This window comes from Jaculus jaculus, chromosome 13 (assembly GCF_020740685.1).
Source record: "Jaculus jaculus isolate mJacJac1 chromosome 13, mJacJac1.mat.Y.cur, whole genome shotgun sequence".
In the NCBI taxonomy this organism is placed as follows: Eukaryota; Metazoa; Chordata; class Mammalia; order Rodentia; family Dipodidae; genus Jaculus; species Jaculus jaculus.
The window spans coordinates 45,532,290-45,552,774 of NC_059114.1; the positions used below are offsets into that span (position 1 = coordinate 45,532,290).

The 20,485-nt window shown below is 40.5% G+C and overlaps 1 protein-coding gene and 2 non-coding genes across 11 annotated transcripts in view; 2 read left to right on the forward strand and 1 right to left on the reverse strand.

Annotated features, from left to right (window-relative positions):
• The window catches only part of LOC101602864 (ankyrin repeat and KH domain-containing protein 1), a 153,590-nt gene that overhangs the window by 70,808 nt on the left and 62,297 nt on the right, over positions 1-20,485 (reverse strand). For 7 of the 9 annotated variants that reach the window (XM_045132883.1, XM_045132885.1, XM_045132882.1 and 4 more), the window contains exons 11-14: positions 7,485-7,572; positions 5,142-5,269; positions 2,888-3,031; positions 2,030-2,132 (exon numbers count right to left, since the gene is read on the reverse strand). In XM_045132883.1, coding sequence (XP_044988818.1) covers positions 2,030-2,132; positions 2,888-3,031; positions 5,142-5,269; positions 7,485-7,572 — 463 coding nt within the window. The remainder of the gene's footprint in view (positions 1-2,029; positions 2,133-2,887; positions 3,032-5,141; positions 5,270-7,484; positions 7,573-20,485) is intronic. The other 2 variants (XM_045132884.1, XM_045132889.1) reach the window with 1 other exon arrangement.
• LOC123454329 lies at positions 10,198-10,299 on the forward strand. The gene has a single exon (XR_006633308.1). It is a non-coding gene; the product is annotated as a U6 spliceosomal RNA (small nuclear RNA).
• Positions 15,362-15,468, forward strand: LOC123454281. Its single transcript, XR_006633266.1, has one exon. It is a non-coding gene; the product is annotated as a U6 spliceosomal RNA (small nuclear RNA).

Consider the following 20,485-nt stretch of genomic DNA (forward strand, 5'->3'; position numbering starts at 1 on the left):
TACTGCAGGAAAACTGAGTATCTGCTGTCTAGTAGGAAATTGCTAGAGGGGCTGGAGACATGGCTCAGAGATAAAGGAACTTGCCTTCAAAGCCTAAGGTCCCAGATTTGATTCCCCAGTATCCATGTAAAACCAGATGCACTAGGTGGTGCATCCGTCTGGAGTTTGCAGTGGCTAGAAGCCCTGATGCATCCATTCTCTTTCTCTGCTTCTTCCTCCCTTTCTTTTTCTTTGTTTCTTTCTCTCTCAAATAAATAAATAAATAAAATATTTTAAAGGAAACTGCTTAGGTCAGAAAGACTATAGACACTTCATACCTGAAACTAATGAAGAAAACAATTAATCCTTAAGGAAGGCCATCAATAAGCTCTCTCTCTCACACTTTTCTTTTTTTTTTTATTGCAATAAAAGTTGTTCTAAGCCCAGTTTTCTTAAATCATAGTAGTAAAGATGGTAACATATACATCACATTGTGATTTCAATAGTCTATTAGCATACACTAAATGAGATATGTTCATAAACATTTTTTTTGGAGAGGGTATTATTGGAGATAAAACCCAAAGCCTCATGTATGCTAGGCAAGTATTTTACCATTAAGCAATAGCTCCAACCATTATCCTGTTTTAAAATGCTACAAATTATGATTTTCTTTATTTTAGAGAATACAGATATTACAATATATAATTATGAAATGAAAGTACTTAACATATACTAGTGAAAAGATATGAGAACATAACCAGAGATTATAAACTTAAATTCTTTAAACAGTATGCACTCCCTCTTATAATCATTGGAGCTAGACATGGTGGCTCAGACCTATTACCCCAGCACTTGTGAGGCTAAGGCTGAGTGCTGCTGTGAGCTTGAGGCCAGCCTGGGCAGCACACAGCATGAAACCCTATCTCAAAGTCAAAAAAGTTATTCTGGAGATGTAGCTTACTGGCAGAGCACTTCTCTATCATACACCAGGCCCTAAGTTCAATCATCAATATCAGAAAAAAGAAACTATAAAGGTACTTATTATTTTTTTAAAAGTCAGAAAATAAATTATTTTTAAAAGTTATTTAGATTTTAATAGCTGTCTCCTCAGGTTCACCCACTATATTCCAGCATTACATAAATGAAACTGAATAAAATTATTTTTTAAAATTTATTTTATCAGGTGTGGTGGCACACACCTTTAATCCCAGCACTCGGGAGGCAGAAGTAGGAGGATTCATGAGTTCAAGGCTACCCTGAGACTAAATAGTTAATTCCATGCCAGCCTGGGCCAGAATAAGACTCTACCTTGAAAAAAATATATATTTTATTTGTTTTTTTTTTTAATTTTTTTGTAGCCGAATATAATTCTTAAACTTCTCTCAATAACTGAAGTGATCTTAAAAGGTTTTACCAAAGTAGCAAACATTATTATTATATCAGTTTCTAGCTAAAGAATTGTCAAATAGAAGCTGGGTATGATAACACACATTTGTTTTTTTTTTTCAAGGTAGGGTCTCACTCTAACCCAGGCTGACCTGGGATTCACTATGGAGTCTCAGAGTGGCCTCAAACTCCCACGATCCTCCTACCTCTGCCTCCCGAGTGCTGGGATTAAAGGCGTGCGCCACCACACCCGGCTGATGACACACATTTGTACTCCCAGCACTGAGAAAGCAGGAAGATTGCCATAAATTTGGGTTCAGCCTGATCTACAAAGTGACTTCCTGGTCCACCTGAGCTAGCAAGAGCCTATCTAGAAAAATAATAAAATAAAATAAAACCTGCCAAGTAGAAAATGAATGTTAGACAAAATTTTCTGCTTTAATGCATATTGAATCCTGAAAACTTGAAAACTTCATCTACCAATATGTTATCAGAAAATAGTCATTTTCCTGGCACTTAGGTTTTTCCGATTTTAAATAGCTCAAAATAAATATTAACATTTGCCAAAATTATATATCATAATTACAGGTACATTATAACTGTGTATAGATTTACAAATGAGGTGAAGAAGTATAAATTTTCAGGAAAATAATTCACAACTAACCTCTTTGTACTCCTAAGATGGCAGGAGAAGTCTCTTGTGAAGTTCTGTCAGGTTCCTGGGGAGGTACAACCATGGCAAGTGTATGCATTGGTACACGTGGAACCTAAAAAATCAACTCAGAAAAAAGTCATCTCAATCAAAGAGTAAAATATAGGTCGATAACTAAAAGATATGTTTTCTTCATATAGCATAAAAGCCACTTTTTTTCTTTCCATGTGTGGGTGGACATGTGGGTGCAAATGTCCATGCATATGGAGACCACAGGACAACCACCAGTGTAAACCTCACATGTACTATCCATCTCTTGTTAGAGTCTCTCACTGGCCTGGAGATCACCAATTAAGGATATGCGTGTCTCCACCTCTCCAACATTGGAATATCAAGTGCATAGCACCAGGCCTCAGAGATCAAACTCAAGGTTCCCAAGGCCTACAAGGCAAGCACTGAGCTATCTTTCCAGGCCCATTTTATTTCTTAAAAGCTTAAAAAAAAATTAAAAGCTTTCACCAAGGACTAATCTCTGAGAATACTGACAAAGATGACTCAGTTAGTCTGTAAATAATTAATGATTTAAGGTAAATGACATTAATGTTATTCTCTTGCTCAAGCATAAAAACCTTGTTAGCTTCAATTGTACCAAGCAGTACAAATCGCATACTCAATATACACTGGCCAACTTACCCTTATTCAAATTCTACATGAGTTAAAAGAGAAAATAAAAATTCAACATATTTGCTGAATTGTAATATGCTAGGAGTTTCCAGAATAACATTGTAGAAAAGTACTAAGGATTTCACTAAACAAAATCTTTCAATCATTTTAAAGAAACTTTTAATCATAAAGTTCATCTTCTCTTACCTGAGATTGATCTTGTGAAGGAGGGGTAGGCTGAGACACATCTGTGGTAGAACCTGACAGAACATTATGTGGGTAATCCAACAGATAAGAAACAACGTTAGTATGGCCACCCTTTGCAGCTTCAATGAGCATTGTTGAGCCATCCTATGAAAAAAATGACAATAGAGTTAATTCTCTGTACATTTCTAACAATCTGGTTGATAACACATTTAACTGTTTAGTAACTAATATCAAATCAAATCAGGTCTGTATGTGTATTTAGAGACAGGATTGCCATGAACACAAGGTAATTCTCTTGTCTCAGCCTCCCAAGTACAGGGATTATATATAGGTGGGTGAGCCCAAATCTCAATTAAATAGTAATAAATATTAAGCACTAAAAAAAAATCAAACAATCAGGCATGGTGGCACACACATTTAAATCCCAACTTGGGAGGCAGAGGTATGGGGATTGTGTGAGTTCAAGGCCAACCTGGAACTACAGAACAAACTCTAGGTTAGCCTGGACTAGAGTGAAACCCTACATCAGAAAAAAAAAATTAAACTATATATATGTATAAATATATTAATATTTATCTGAGAGAGGGAAAGGGGGGCAGAGAGAGCATGCAAGAGAGAGGGAGAGAATGGGCATGCCAGTGCCTCAAGCCACTGCTAATGACCTCCAGACACATGCGCCACCTTTGATTTGGCTTTACATGGGTACTGAGGAATCAAACTTGGGCCCTTAGGATTTTTAAGGCAAGCACCTTAACAGTTGAGCTATCTTTCCAGCCATATATATATATATATATATGGCTGGAAAGATAGCTCAACTGTTAAGGTGCTATATATATATGGCTGGAAAGATAGCTCAACTGTTAAGGTGCTTGCCTTAAAAATCCTAAGGGCCCAAGTTATATATATATATATATATATATATATTTGGAGGGGGGTTTTCAAGTTAGGGTCTCACTCTAGCCCAGGCTGACCTGGAATTCACTATGGAGTCTCAGGGTGGCCTCAAACTCACAACGATCCTCCTACCTCTGCCTCCCAAGTGCTGGGATTAAAGGTGTGCACCACCACGCCTGGCCAGCCCTATTTTTTAATCATGTGTGTGTTGATGTGTATTGTGTATGAGCATGTAAATGCCATAGCGCATATATAGAGGACGGAAGGCCACTTTGGGGGTATTGTCCTCTCCCTCAACACTGCTAGAGATAAGGTCTCCTTGTTATTTTGTTTTTGCATCTGCATTTTGTGTGTACCAGTCTAACTGGCCCATGAATTTCTGGATTCTCCTGGCTGTGCCTCCCATTACCATGTGTGTTGGCATCACAGGCACATGTGCCAATTTGTGTTCAGCTTTAAATGGTTGTTAGGAATTTCAACTCAGGCACTCAGGTTTGCAAGTACCTTTATAACTACTGAGCCTGTTGAGCCAGCCTTAAGCATACTTTAAAATATACATATTATTGTTTTGGTTTATAATTTTTAAAAATACTTGTGTGGAAAGCTGGGCGTGGTGGCACACACCTTTAATTCCAGAACTTGGGAGGCAGAGCTAGGAGGATCGCAATGAGTTCGAGGCCACCCTGAGACTCCATAGTGAATTCCAGGACAGCCTGAGCTTGAGCAAAACCCTACCACTAAAAACCAAAAAAAAAAAAAAAAAACCCAAAAACCTTGAGTGGAGAGAGATGGTTTGTGTCATAGTACATATAGAGAGGTCAAAGGGCAACTCTGAGATGTTTGTGCTCTACTTTTTTGAGACAAAGTTTCTTGCCACTGAAAATGAACAGACTAGTTGGCCCAAGAGCTTCAGATTATCCTGGATCTGCCTCCCACTGTTGAAGGTGCATTGTGATCACAGATACATGCCACTTTGCATAGGAAATTGAACCTGGACCAGAAGGCTTTGTAAGCAAGTGCCTTTAACCACTGAGCCATCTCCAGACCCCCTAGTTGTTTTTATTGTTGCTTTTCAAGGTAGGGTCTTACTCTACCCCAGACTGACCTGGAATTCACTCTGTAATTTCAGGGTGGCCTCGAACTCACAGTGATTTTCCTACCTGTGCCTCCTAAATGCTAGGATTAAAGGCGTGCGCCACCACACCCAGCCTACTTTTGTTTTTTGAGACATATTCTTACCATGTGATCCAGGTTGGCCCTGAACTGGCAATCCTCCTGCCTCACCCTCCTCAGTATTTGGACTACAGGCATGGACCACCATGCTCAACTGATGCTACCAATACACTATTAAGTAGAATACCTTGAGTCGATGAGTAGGGTCAGCTCCATGAGCCAAGAGTAGCTCAACCACTGCTAGGTGGCCTCCTGCACATGCCAGTGACACTACAGTGTGATCATTATTGGCTGTAGCTCTATTCACATTGGCACCTTCAAAACATAAAAACAGGAAAAAAAAAACCATAGTAATATTAGTAAATGTTGAAATCAAGACAGTATCATTTAAGAATTTTTAAGTGTAACATAGATATGAATACAAATTATAAGTACATAGATTGAAAGTTTTTTCACAAAATGAACACTATGTAAATAGCACCCAGATCAAGAATCTGAATATTACTGGGAGTGGTGGCACACACCTTGAATCTCAGAATTCAGGAGGCAGAGGTAGGAAGATCACCATGAATTCAAGGTCACCCTCAGGTTACATAGTAAATTCCAGGTCAGCCTGGGCTAGGGTGAGACCCTACCTCAAAAAAACAAAATTAAAGGTGTGTGCCACCATGCCTGGCGGTTTATATATTTATTTGTAAGATTCATCCACACTGTTGCACGTAGTTGGGGAATGTTCATTCAAGAAATGGAAAAATCGCCAGGGCATGGTGGTGCATGCCATTAGTCCCAACACTTAGAGGGCAGAGGTAAGAGGATTGCCATGAATTCAAGTTCCAGGTTAGCAAGCATCAAAATATGCCACTGTATATAATTCTCAAAATATTTCAAAGACAACTTTACTTATAGAAAATGGCAACATAGCCAGGTTTCAAACTAAAGAAAATAATTTCTTACCAATTTTTGTTTACTTTGAGCTGGGTGTGGTGGCACATGCCTTTAATCCCAGCACTCAGGAGGCAGAGGTAGGTGGATTACCGTGAGTTCCAAGCCACCCTGAAACTACATAGTTAATTCCAGGTCAGCCTGGGCCAGAGTGAGATCCTACCTCGAAAAAAAAAAAAAAAAAAAAATAGAAAAAGAAAAAAAAATTGTTTACTTTGAAATGAAAAAAATTTAAAACAATACTTAAGTGAAATAAAATTCTTTATTTTATATATTTTTAAAAGTCAGAGGGGGGGCTGGAGAAATGGCTTAGTGGTTAAGGCGCTTGCCTGCAAAGCCAAAGGATCGAGGTTCAATTCCCCAGGACCTACGTAAGCCAGATGCACAAGGTGGCGCAAGTGTCTGGAGTTCGTGTGCAGTGGCTGTGTGCCCTGGCTTACATAGGTCCTCTCCCCTTCTCTCTCCCTTTCTCTAACTCTTCCTCTCTCGCTCTCAAATAAATAAATAAACTTAAAAAAAAAATAAAAAATCAGGAGGGCTTGGGTGTTGGTGGCACACGCTTTTAATCAGAGGTAGGAGGATCCCTGAGACTATATAACAAATTCCAGATCAGCCTGGGCTAAAGCAAGACTCTACCTTGAAAAAAAAAAAAGTCAGAAGACGCTAGGAAGATAGTTTACTGGTAAAATGTACTTCCTTGTAAAGCCTGATGGCCCAGGTTCAATTCCCCAATATCATGTAAAGCCAGATGCCCAAACTGATATATATATATATATAGTTCATTTGCAGCGACAACCTGGCCCTAGTGTGCCTATTTTCCCTCTGTATCTTCATGCGGAGATAGAAGGCCCAGTAATTTTTTTGTCTGTTTTTTTTGAGGATAGTTCTCATTCTTAACAGGCTGACCTTGGGCTGGAGAGATGGCTTAGCGGTTAAGCGCTTGCCTGTGAAGCCTAAGGACCCCGGTTCGAGGCTCGGTTCCCCAGGTCCCACGTTAACCAGATGCACAAGGGGGCACTTGCGTCTGGAGTTCGTTTGCAGAGGCTGGAAGCCCTGGCATGCCCATTCTCTCTCTCTCCCTCTATCTGTCTTTCTCTCTGTGTCTGTCGCTCTCAAATAAATAAATAAATTTAAAAAAAAAAAAAAACAGGCTGACCTAGAACTCACTCTGTAGCTAGAGCTTGCCTCAAGTTCAGTGCAGTCTTCCTATACCAGCCCCCTTGGAATTAAAGGCATATGCTACCATGTTGGGCAACAACAGACTATCTCCCACCCTCATGTCCAGTAAAACTGCCTTATTTATAATTTCACCACTTACCTAACAGTACTCAGTCACTAACATTTAGCCTCTCCTGTTTTCTGAAGCAACTATACTAATTGGTTGATGAAAATTTAAAACTCAACATTAATAATTTCCCAATAAGCACTTCACAAAAGATGTATTTACTACATAAAATACAGTAATAAAGGATTAGAGTATAATACTTGTAAAAGTATGTAAAGTAGCCTTCACACAATTTCCAACTGTTTATATCTTCTTCCCCAAAACAGCAGTCTCTTGGTAATGATCGCTTGTATAGTTCTTTACCTTTGCTAATAAGAAACTGTACAGTGCACAAATGTCCAGCTCTGGCAGCTTTCATCAAAGGTGTTCTACCACCTTCAGATTCATGCTCCTATTAAAGAAACAGAAAAGAAAAATCATTAGTGACCACTGATTAAACATCTATTTTAAATACTTCATACTAATAATACAAGAAAGAATAATTTGCTATTAACTCAATGTAGAAACTTATGCCACCTACTCCAATTTCTCCAATATGTAGAATTTCAGGTTATACCATACTATAGCTTTTCTTTTTTGAAAAAAAATATTTTATTTATTTATTTGAGAGAGAGAAAAGAGGCAGAAAGAAAGAGAGAGAGGGAGAGAATGAGATCTCCAGCCACTGCAAACAAACTCCAGACACATGTGCAACCTGGTTTATGTGGGTACTGGGGAAATCGAACCTGGGTCCTTAGGCTTCATAGGCAAACGCCTTAACTGCTAAGCTATCTCTCCAGCCCCCATAACTTTCCTTATGAGTAAGTTGAACTTTCCATTACAAAATACAATCATTATAGATAATATTAATGCTTAGTTTGGTCCTCAAGAAAAGAATTGCATGTTTTGAGCCGGGCGTGGTGGCGCACGCCTTTAATCCCAGCACTCAGGAGGCAGAGGGAGGAGGATCTCTGAGAGTTCGAGGCCACCCTGAGACTACATAGTGAATTCCAGGTCAGCCTGAGCCAGAGTGAGACCCTACCTCGAAAAACCAAAAAAAAAAAAAAAAAAGAATTGCATGTTTCCAAATCTCTGATTAAAAAGATATTTTTCCTAAGTATTCATCTCTCTCTCTATCTGCCCCTTTCTCTGTCACTCTCAAATAATAAATAAATAAAAATGAACAAAAAATTATTTGTGTGTGTCTGTGTGTTTGTGTGAATACCAGGGCCTCTTGCCACTGTACACAAACAGATGCTTGAAGAATTGAACCTGGGCCAGCAGGCTTTATAAACAAGTGTCTTTAATCGTTGAACCAGCTTCCCAGGCCCCCATAAGACTACAGACTTTTTCTATTTTTTTTAAAAAAACACATTTACTTATTTATGAAAAAGAGGCAGTGTGATAGAGAGATATGATAGAGAATGAGTGTGCCAGGGCCTCTGGCAACTGCAAAGGAACTCCAGAATCAAGGCACTTGCTTTCCAAGCCTAGGGACCCTGGTTCAATTTGCCAGTACACACATAAAGCCAGATGCACATGTCTGGAGTTCATTTGCATTGGCAGGAGGCCCTGGTGGGCCCATTCTCTCCCTTCCTACCTCTCCCTCTCTCCCTTTCTTGCTCACCAATACTTTGTTTGTTTTTTTGTTTTTTCGAGGTAGGGTCTCACTCTAGTCCAGGCTGACCTGAAATGCATTATGTAGTCTCACTGCGATCCTCCTATCTCTGCCTCCAGAGTGCTGGGATTAAAGGCGTGCACCACCACACCCAGCTGGTCCTTAGGTGTTTTTAATGACATTTTATTTAGTATTTATTTGGAAGGAGAGAGAATGTGTGTATTTAAGAATTGTCGGGCCAGGACTCTAGACCTGTGGAACTGTGAGTACTGGGGAACTAACAGTGAGCAGGTCATTAGGCTTTGCAGGCAAGGGCCTTAACCACTGAGCCATCTCTTCAGCCCTGTTCCTTGTTTTAAAGCAACAAAAAGCTTGATAAAGTGATAAGACTACATCTGCTTTAAATTAACTCAGAAAGTCATTTAGTTACCACATAGTTTAAAAATAGGTGCCAAATAATATAATTTAGGTCAACGGTGGCAGAGAGGAGGCACCTGAGCCCCAGCAGCAGATAGATTCCAGTTGGGGGAGCAGGGAACCGCCTGCCTGCCACTGCTGGTGCCGGAGTTGCGAAGGGGGGTGGTCTACTATTAGTGCATGGCTCAAGGTCCCCGAAGCATCCGCGGGGTGGCAGTGGCCTCTACGCTGTGGAGAGATGGAGATGAGCCTTGGCCTTGAGGATGAGGCCGTGGCCGCGGGGAAGAGGGGGAAGAGGTGGGGGTGGGACTGCTAACATGCTCAACATGAACAACGTGTACTGTGGATGCATGACTACACCTCATCCGTTGGAACTGGGAGTTTTTCATTCAGGAATTGAAGTATGTGGCAGAGAATATGCTTCTGGTGACCATCCTTATCATTTTTCTGGAATATTTGAACTTTCCCCAGGAAATGCTCTGAACTAGGAGAAACATTTAAATTTAAAGATGTTTTTAGGGAGCACTGACATTTTAGAAGATGAAAAAAATTGTAGGACTGAGAAAAATATAAAGGCAATGCTTATCATTTGATGCATAAAAACTGCTATCACTTTTCTTCAGCAGTTATCCGGTTTTTGTAGGAAAGAGATTCTTTGTGGGAAAGATAGCCTACTTCAGCTCCTGTATAGCCTTTTCTAGAGGGTTGCCTACACAAGGAGTGGCTCACCCTCGCTGCCATGCAGTCCAGCATCCACCACAGGCTCCAGGGTGGACTGGAAAAGCAGAGGATGCCCTGCTTTCGCAGCCTTGGCAAGTGCTGCAGTAGGCTTCAGACCTGGGCAAAGTCACAGCTTCAGAACTATCTCTGGCAATTGAGTATCACTAGAGAAAAAAACAAACACTAAGCATCCTTTGGATATTCATACGCAAAGATGGCTCTCTCCCAAATCCTAGCTCTTCAATTCAGGATAATGTTGTAATCCAAAAAAGAAAAAAAGAAGTGCTCACTTTGGCAGCACATATACTAAAATTGGAACAATACAAAGATTACCATTGCCTCTGAGCAAGGATAACATGAATCTGTGAAGCGTTCCTTACTTTTTGAAAGAAATAAAAAGTGCTGATTACCTAAGTACCCCGGTAAGCCAGATACACAAGGTGGCGCATGCGTATGGAGTTCATAAGCAGTGGCTGGAGGCTCTGGTGCACCCATTCTATCTGCCTCTCAAATAAATAAATAAAATATTTAAAAAGAAAAAAAAATTGGGCTGGAGAGATGGCAAAGAGACCCAAGTCCAATTCCCCAGTACCCACATAAGCCAGATGCACAAAGTGGCACATGCATCTGGAGTACATTTGCAGTCACTAGAAGCTCTGACATGCCCATTTTCTGTCTTGTATTCTCTCTGCTTGTAAATAAATTAAAAAATCTTTAAAAAGAAAATCACTTGGTGCAGGAGGGAGAACTTTGTATAAACTGCACTCTTGTTTTGACACACTTGTAAATTTGGATTTACTTCTGTTTACAAGCTCTGTTAATTATGTTTACAGGTTTTGTATCACTGTTTACAAATCTTCCATGGACTTTGGCCACCTTGAAAGAAATCTTTATCTTCAAAAATTGGGCAGGTAGTGGGGTGTAATGGCACATGCCTTTAGTCCCAGCACAGAGGTAGGAGCATCGCTGAGTGTGAGACTACATAGAGAATTCCAGGTCAGCCTGGAATAGGGCAAGATGCTACCTTGAAAAGCCAAAAAAAAAAAACAAAAAAAAAACAAGGTAGGTAATCTTTGTACATGTCCTGACAGTTGCCAGAGCCACACAAATCATAGGCACATACAGTTAGTTACTGTCATCTTGCTTAACTGTTTTTTAGAAGTGTATATATTTTCTGTTGATATTTTGACACCAGATACATGGAACCAAATAGGGCTGGTGTGAAGAACACACATCTGCAGAAAGTGTGGGACCTCAGGTAGTTCCTCTTCACACCCCACCCTTTCTGAGAAGCACAGCTCCCAACATAGCCATGGAACAGGGAACAGTTGGTTTCATCCCAATTATCCATCCACCTCTTGTATCTGCCTGGCTTTGATACCTCTGATTGCATAAAAGATGTTTTTCTTCTTTTAAAAAAATTATTTAGCTGGGCATGGTGGCGCACGCCTTTTAATCCCAGCACTCGGGAGGCAGAGGTAGGAGGATCGCAGAGAATTCAAGGCTACCCAGAGAGACTACACAGGTTGGCTCAGTGGGTAAGGCTCTTGCCTGCAAATAAATTTTATTTGTTTATTTAAGGGGGGGGCAGATAAAGAATGGGCGACCAGGGCCTCTAGCCACTGCAAATGAACTCCAGACTCATGTACCACCTTATGCATTTGACTTACGTGGGTACTGGGAAATCCAATCTGGGTCCTTAGGCTTCACAGGTAAGCACCTTAACAGCTAAGCCACCTCTCTAGCCCAAAAGATTTTGTGTTTGTTTTTTGAGGTAGGGCTTGGCAGCAGCTCCGACTGACCTAGAATTCACTGCATAGTCTCAGGGCAGCCTCAAATTCACTGCAATCCTCCTACCTCTGCCTCTCAAGTGCTGGGATTAAAGGCGCGTGACACCACAGCTGGCTTAAAAGATATTTGTTGAAGATATTCTTGCAGCTAACAAGTGGTTTTTGCATGTTGTTGGGGGAGGGGCTTTATCTATCTATCTTTATTAATTGTTCAAGGTAGGGTCTCCCTCTGGTCCAAGCTGACCTGGAATTAAAACTCACTGTGATCTTCCTACCTCTGCCTCCTGAGTGCTGGAAGTAAAGGTGTGTGCCACCATGCCTGGCTGAGGGCAATTTTTTTTGTTCTTGAGAGCGTCAAACAGAAAGAGGCAGATAAGAGAATGGGCACACCAAGGCCTCCTGCAAACAAACTCCAGACGCATGTGCCCTCTTGTGCATCTATCTGGTTTAGGTGTGTCCTGGGTAATCCAGCCTCAAACCGAGGTCCTTAGCCTTCTCAGGCAAGTGCTTAACCACTAAGCCATCTCTCCAGCCCTCATCTTTATTTTAATACAGAATTTCTTGGTGAGGTAGGCATATCCTAAGTGGCAGCCTTCTGAGTAGCAGTATGAGTTGATGCTGAACTTTTTTTTTTTTTAGATTAGGTCTTGTCCGGGCAGACCTAGAATTCACTATGTAGTCTCAGGGTGGCATTGGACTCACGGTGATCCTCCCACCTCTGCCTCCCAAGTGCTGGGATTAACTGAACTACTTTTTAACTATTCAGGCTACTTTTCATACTGGGCCTTGAGTCTAAACAAACACACCTCAAACAAGTAATTCTTGGGCTGGAGAGATGACTTAGTGGTGAAGCACTTGTCTGTGAAGCCTAAGGACCCTGGTTCAAGGCTCGACTCCCCAGGACCCACGTTAGCCAGATGTTCAAGGGGGCGCACGCATCTGGAGTTGGTTTGCAGTGGCTGGAGGACCTGGCGTGCATATTCTCTCTCCCTCTCTCTATCTGCCTCTTTCTCTGTCTGTTGCTCTCAAATAAATAAATAAAAATAACAAAAAAATTTAAAAAAACAAGTAATTATTTGAAATGTCATCCTTTTTAATGTACCATATCAGAAAGTTTGTTGGAATTTATTAGTTTATAATAAGAATAGTTTCACCTCGTAATAGGAAGTCTGTTCTCATTGATTTCTTTTTGGAAAATAATTTTAAAAATATTTCATTTATTTAATTTATTTATTTACTGGGGAGGGGGCAGAGAGAGAATGGACCAGGGCCTCTAGCCACTGTAATGAACAAACTCAAGATGCAGGCACGACTTTGTGCATCTGACCTTATGTATACACTGGGGAATTGAACCTGGGTTCTTAGGCTTTCTAGGCAAATACCTTAACTATTGGAGTCTTCTTACCAGCCCAAATAATTCTCCCCATTTTGAGGTAGGGTCTCACTCTAGCCCAGGCTGACCGGGATGGAATTCACTATGTGGTCTAAACTCACATCCAGCCTTCTTTCTTTACCTCCTGAGTGCTGGGATTAAAGGTGTCCACCACCATGCCCAGCATAAAAATCATATATATTTTTAAATTTTTTAATATTTTATTTATTTGAGCATGACAGAGAGAAAGAGGCAGACAGACAAAGAATGGGTGTGCCAGGACCTCCAGTAAATGAACTACAGATGCATGTGCCACCTTGTGCATCTGGTCCTGGGGAATCGAGTCTTGAACTGGAGTCCTTAGGCTTCATAGGAAAGCGCTTAGCCACTAAGCCATCTCTCTAGCCCCAAACAATCATGTTTTTGTGTGTCTTGAAATTCATCTTTTTATGTTCTTTCAAATGTATATCTCTTAACTAACATACTCTAAGAATGAATGTTACCACAGATAAATTGTCATTAGCAAGGAAGCTGTCTGTTAGAATCAACCCCCAGTTTGACCCTAGGATGTAAGAACCATGTCATTACATGTCACAGTCAATGATCTACCTTAAGAATGAATGTCCTGTATAAAATTAAATGCAGTATATAAACGATCAAAGACAGTGACTTCAGCATATATATATATATATTTAGTTTTAAAGTCATTTGCATTTAAACTTTTAGATTGGGCTGTTTACTATTTCTCTATGTAAAGATACATATCTTTCGGTTAACTACATTATTAACTTTTCCATAAGCTGATCTTGATTGATTTTTTATCAACATAAGCACACCCTGTTCATAGAGAAAATAAGCCTTGGGTTATAAGCATCAACCTAAGGCAAATGAAGCCTCTTTATGCTGTTTGACTGTTCTGTTTCCAGACAGGAAAGCCATTATACATTTCTCTGCTCTGTAGGGGGCAGAACGTTTGTTTTAAAAAGAGCTGATAGAAGACATATAAGATGTTTATGGTACGTTGACTTGGTTCAGGTCTGAAAGTGAGACTTAAGACAAAACATTAAGGCCCTAACAGTAAGTTGTTCATAATAGATTCCTAGCCCCAAAACTTACCTTAGTAGAAATTGCTTGTAATAATATGGAGCAGTGTTTTCTATCCACTGAAATATACATGTTGTAAGCCTGCTAGTCCCTTGAAACCCAAAGGAGTAGCCCTTAGACATTTTGGGATAAATAGCCAGGAACATTTTGTATTTATCCAAACTTTAGCAACTCAACACATGGAAAGTTTAATTGCATTTATTTCTCTCTAATGCATTTGGAGATTTAAAACAGTGTAAATCTTAATAAAAATAAATAGTGGCCTAAGACCAATTATCTAACAGTCAGCAAATAAATTTCTGGACATGAGATTCCTTGCAATCTACTTGAATCTGAGCTTAAAGAAAAAGGTCTTAGCTGGGCATGGTGGCACATGCCTTTAATCCTAGCACTCGGGAGGCAGAGATAGGAGGATCACCATGAGTTCGAGGCAACCCTGGGACTCCATAGTGAATTCCAGGTCAGCCTGGGCTAAAGTGAGACCCTACCTCGAAGAACAACAACAACAAAAAAAGGGTCTTTAGGAAATCTCATTCAGCCAGACATGGTGGTGCATGCACACCTTTAATAACAGCAAAAAACTAAGTGATAGGAAAGGCCAGGAGTGGTAGTACACGCCTTTAATCCCAGCACTTGGGAGGCAGAGGTAGGAAGATTACCACAAGTTCGAGGCCACCCTGAGACTACATAATGAATTCTAGGCCAGCCTGAGTAAGAGTGAAACCCTACCTTGAAAAAAAAAAGAGGGGTGGTGGTGGCTATACCTGGGCGAGGTAGTGCACGCCTTTAATCCTAGCACTCAGGAGGCAGAGGTAGGAGGATCACTCTGAGTTCAAGGCCATCCTGAGACTACATAGGTAATTTCAGGTCAACCTGGACCAAAGTGAGATCCTACCTCGAAAAACAAAACAAAACAACAACAACAAAAATTGGGCTATAGAACTAAATACAGAGTTCTCAAAAGAAGAAATAGAGGGCCAATAAACATCTAAAAACATGTTCTGGGGCTGGAGGAATGGCTTTGAGATTAAGGTGCTTGCCCATGAAGCCTAAGGACCTAGGTTGCATTCTCCAGTATCCACATAAGCTAGATGCACAAGAAGGAATATGCAAATTACAACTATTTTGGGAGATTCCATCTCACTCTTGTCAGAATGGAATCATCAAGAAAGCAAATAATGTGCTTACTTTGGCAGCATATATACTAAAATTGGAACAATACAGAGCAGATTAACATGGCCCCCGCACAAGGATGACATACAAATTTGTGAAGTGTTCCATATTTGTTGAAAAGGCCTAAGTGATGGACAGGTGAAGAAACTGAGTAAAGAAAAGGTGGAGGGAGGGCTAATCAATATCTAAAAGGATATAGTTAATTCATATGGAAACCTACTTTTTTTGGACAATGTAACACATAGGAGGCATAGATTATACCAGAAAATTTTCAGTGCCAGGGATGGGATACCTTCCAGTGAGTTGTAGGCCAGAAAGGTCCCTGATGCTCCCAAGACATGACAGGCCATTGACATGTAACAAAAAAGAAATCAAGGGCTGGAGAGATGGCTTAGCGGTTAAGGTGCTTGCCTACAAAGCGAAAGGTCCCAGGTTCGATTCCCTAGGACCCACATAAGCCAGATGTATAAGGGGGTGCACACATCTGGAGTTCGTTTGCAGTGGCTGGAGACCGTGGCATGCCCATTCTCTCTTTCTGTACCTCCCTATTTCTGTATCTCTCTCTCTCTCTCTCAAATAAATAAATAAAAATAAAATATTTTTTAAAAAAGAAATCAAATAAAAAATATTGGGGACTGGAAGATGGCTTAGCAGTTAAGGCATTTGCCTGCAAAGCCAAAGGACCCAGCTTTGATTCCCCAGGACCCACGTTAGCCAGATGCACAAGAGGGCACAAGCATCTGGAGTTTGTTTGCAGTGGCTGGAGGCCTGGTGCACCCATTCTCTCTCTCCCCCCTCTTTGTCAAATAAAAAATAAATAATTTCAAAAAACAAACATTGGTTAGGGTATGGGGTAAAAGCACCCTTCTCCATTGTAGCTAGAATCTAAACTGGTACAGCTATTATGGAAATCAGTTTGAAGGTTCCTGAGACACCTAAAAATAGTACCAGCTATACCACTCCTTGGCATATACCCTAAGGACTTTACTCACTACTGTAGAGAGTTCTGCTTATCCACGTTTATTGCCGCTCTGTTCACAATAGCTAGGAAATGGAACTAGCCTTGATGCCCATCAAGTAATGAATGGATAATGAAGTTGTGGTACATTTACCCAATAAGTTTTTTTTAATTTAATTTTTATTTTTAATGAATGCAAGTAAGAGGAAGATAATTGGTATGCCAGGGCCTCCAGCCACTGTAATCAAACTCCACACACCTATGCCATCTTGTGCGCATGCGCAACCTTGCATGCTTGCATCACCTTATGCGTCTGGCTTAGTGGGACCTGGAGAGTCAAACATGGATCCTAAGGCTTCACAGGCAAGCACCTTAACTGCTAAGCCATCTCACCAGCCCCCCAGTAAGGTTGTATTCAGCTATAAAATTTGTGTGGACCTAGAAAAAACTTATACTAAGTGAGGCAACCCAGGCTAAGAAAGTCAAATGCCACATGGTCTCTTTCATATGTGCCTCTTAGATTCAAACATTTAGATTTGCATATGAGTTGGATTAAGTCAGTAGTAAAGGCCAGAAATCTAGAGAGGAGCTCTGAGGGAATAAGAGAGGGGAAGAATTAATGAGTAGAATACTGTTGACTTAGGACAAGTTTGAGAACTACAAAAATTGTTTTATGTTTATCCTTCTAGTAATGGGGAAGTTTAATATGTCTGAGGTCATCCTTAGAAGTCTTAGGTATTAAAGTACAAGTTTAATGCCTTATGAATCTTATCATTTCGCTAACACTGGTGTTTGTGGGGACAGAAAGTGAGACCAAGCTGACCTTGAACTTGTTATGTAACTGAAGCTGGCCTTAGAACATTTAATCCTTCTGCATCCACCCCTCAAGTGCTGGGATTATAGGTACACTACCAAGCCAAGATCTTTTTTCTTTGTTGTTGTTGTTTTTCAAGGTAGGATCTCACTCTAGCTCAGGCTGACCTGGAATTCACTACGTAGTCTCATGATGACCTTGAACTCATAGAGGTCCTCCTACCTCTGCCTCCTGAGTACTGGGATAAAAGGCATGCACCACCACACCTGGCCTAAGTGACTCCTTTTCATGCTGTGCATCTCAGGACAAGCATAATTTCTTCCAAGAAGACCTCTCTGAATGTCTGATCAGATTATTTCTAGTATTAACTTATAATTCTGTCAATCCCTTCTTCAAAAATTTCAATGGTATACTGATGCTTTTTATTTTATTTTTGAGGCAGTGTTTTAGTCTAGCCCAGACTGACCTGGAACTCATGCTGTAGCCTCAAGAACTCATGGTAATCCTCCTACCTCAGCTTCACAAGTCCTATAACTAAAGACTAAAGCACCATGCCTGGCCTAGAACAATGAAGCAATTGAATATTGCTTACTAAGCAGGAGACTTGAAGTTTTGTGTTCTACTAGGTAAATAAAATGAAAAGCTGAATCAAAAAACCTAGTCAGTTGCACATACTTGTAATCCGAGCACACATACATGTTGCCGTCATGAGAAACCCTGATGTGCCCCCCACGCAAATACATGCATAAATAAATAACAAGAACATTAAAAGTAGCCTAAGCCAGACATGGTGGTATTCATGTTTAATCCCAGCACTCCAGAGACAGAGGTAGGATGAAAGCTGTGAGTTCAAGGGCAGTCTGAGACTACTTAGTGAATCCAGGTCAGCCAGGGCTACAGAGTCAGACCCTACATGGGGTGGAGGGGTTAAAAGAAGAATCTAGAAAAGAATGCAGAGGATATAAATATTAACTTTTGGTCACTGTATTCAAACTATTTATTCCAGCCTATATATATTAAGTGATTAAATACTTCAATTCCTATTTTTTTTTGAGGTAGGATCTCACTCTAGCCCAGGCGGACCTGGAATTCACTATGTAGCCTCCAGGTGGCCTTAAACTTACAGTGATCCTTATACCTCTGCCTCACAAGTGGCGGGATTAAAGATGTTGCCACACGCCTAGCTTTCAATTCCTAATTTTAGTAAATTATCCAAAGCAATTCCAAAAAGGGAGAAAAAAACACAGAAAGGCCTAAAATGAAATTTATTACTGTCATAATTCTTGGTCCAAAAAAGAAAGTGTGTCCCTTGGGGCTAGGTAGATGTTTAGTGGATAAAGTGCCTGTTACACAAGCATGAGGTTTAAAGTTCAGATCACCAGTACTCACGTAAATGTTGGGTAGGCACAGAGGCCAACCTATAATGCCAGTGCTTGGAAGGATGGGGGAAACCTAGGGCAAGCTGGCTAGCTAGACTAGCCAAATCCCAACCTCTGGGTTCAAAGGAGAGACTCTGCTCAATAAATAAAGTAGAGAGCAACAGAGGAATATACCTAACATCAACCTCTGGCCTCGACAGACATTGCCATACACATGTACCTACACACATGTACATATTATACACACACAAGAAAAAAAAAAGTGAAATGTTAGCTGATAATGTAGATCCTGATTAATGGGAATAAATACTAGAGCTGGTCATGGTTACATGCAACAATAAATGCAGCATTGAGAAGCTAAGGCAGGAAGATTACTACAAGTATGAAACAAGTTGAGCTAGCCAAATACTGAGAAATCAGGCAAGCAAGAGCTATATAGCAAGACCCTATGTCAACAAACCAAAAAAAGAAAACGATAAGCCAGGCGTGGTGGTGCATGCCTTTAATCCCAGCACTTGGAGGATCGCCATGAGTTTGAGGCCATCCTGAGACTCCATAGTGAATTCCAGGTCAGCCTGGGCTAGAGTGAGACCCTACCTCAAAGCGACCTCCCCCAAAGAAGATAAGGTTATCATAATACTTAACATTAGCAAGATGACAATGTAATATTTTCAACAATATTGTCAGGTATCTCTTTGGGGAAGTTTTTTATATGTTTTAAAAAACAATACTTGAGTTGAGCATGGTAGCTCACGCCTTTAATCCCAGCACTATCCTGAAAAAAAAAACATGCTTGTACCTTTATTTTTCCACAATAGCTGAAATTAATAAAGTTAATTCTTTACATCTCTAACTGCGTATGTGTCACACAAATTTTAAGACCTATATAGGAATATTCAGAGAGAAATTCTGAAAAGCAGTCTAAAGTACCCCATGAAGTAATAGTCAAAGCAAACATTTCATCAACATCATGAGTCATATATATATTTTTTTTTTGGTTTTTCGAGGTAAGGTTTCACTCTAGCCCAGGCTGACCTGGAATTCACTATGTGGTCTCAGGGTGGCCTTGAACTCACGGCGATCCTCCTACCTCTGCCTCCCGAGTGCTGGGATTAAAGGCATGCACCACCACACCCGGCCATGAGTTATATTTTAAATATAACTATTTATTACATTACAATTTCCTATAGCTGGAAGTATTATACCACATATGAACCTGCCATGTAATCTGAAGCTGTAAAAAGCCAAAACAGAAAATATTAAAAAAAAACAACCCAAAAAACAGAAAGAGAACAGAATTTGTTGTTGTTGGTATTTTGGACCAGGGTCTCATTCTACACCAGAATGACCTAGAACTCATTCCCAATTGCTAGAATTAAAGGTATGTGCCTCACAACTGACAAGAATAGAAAGTATTTTTTTTGTTTGTTTGTTTGTTTATTTTTGATTTTTCAAGGTAGGGTCTCACTCTAGCCCAGGCTGACCTGGAATTCACTATGTAGTCTCAGGGTGGCCTCGAACTCATGGCGATACTCCTACCTCTGCCTCCTGAGTGCTGGGATTAAAGGCGTACGCCACCACTCCCAGCTAGAATGTATTTTTAAAAATTCATTATTTATTTGCAAGGAGGGAGGGACGTAAAGGAAGGGAGAGAGGGAAGGAGGGAAGAAAGGAGACAGAGGAGGAGAAAGAGATGGAGGGGGAGGGGGAAATGAGCATACCAGGGCCTCCTGCCACTGCAACCAATCTCCAGATGCATGCACCATTCTATCCATCTGGCTTTACATGGGCACTAGGGAATCAAACCCGGGCCATCAGTCCTTGCAAGCAAGCATCTTAAACACTGAACCATTTCTCCAACACAAGAGTAGAATGTTTTAATGTTGTTAGGATGATTAACAATAGCGGGGCTTCATTTTGGCAGTACTAGGAAATGAACCTTCGGCCTTGCACATGCTATGCAAATGATCTACCATCTCC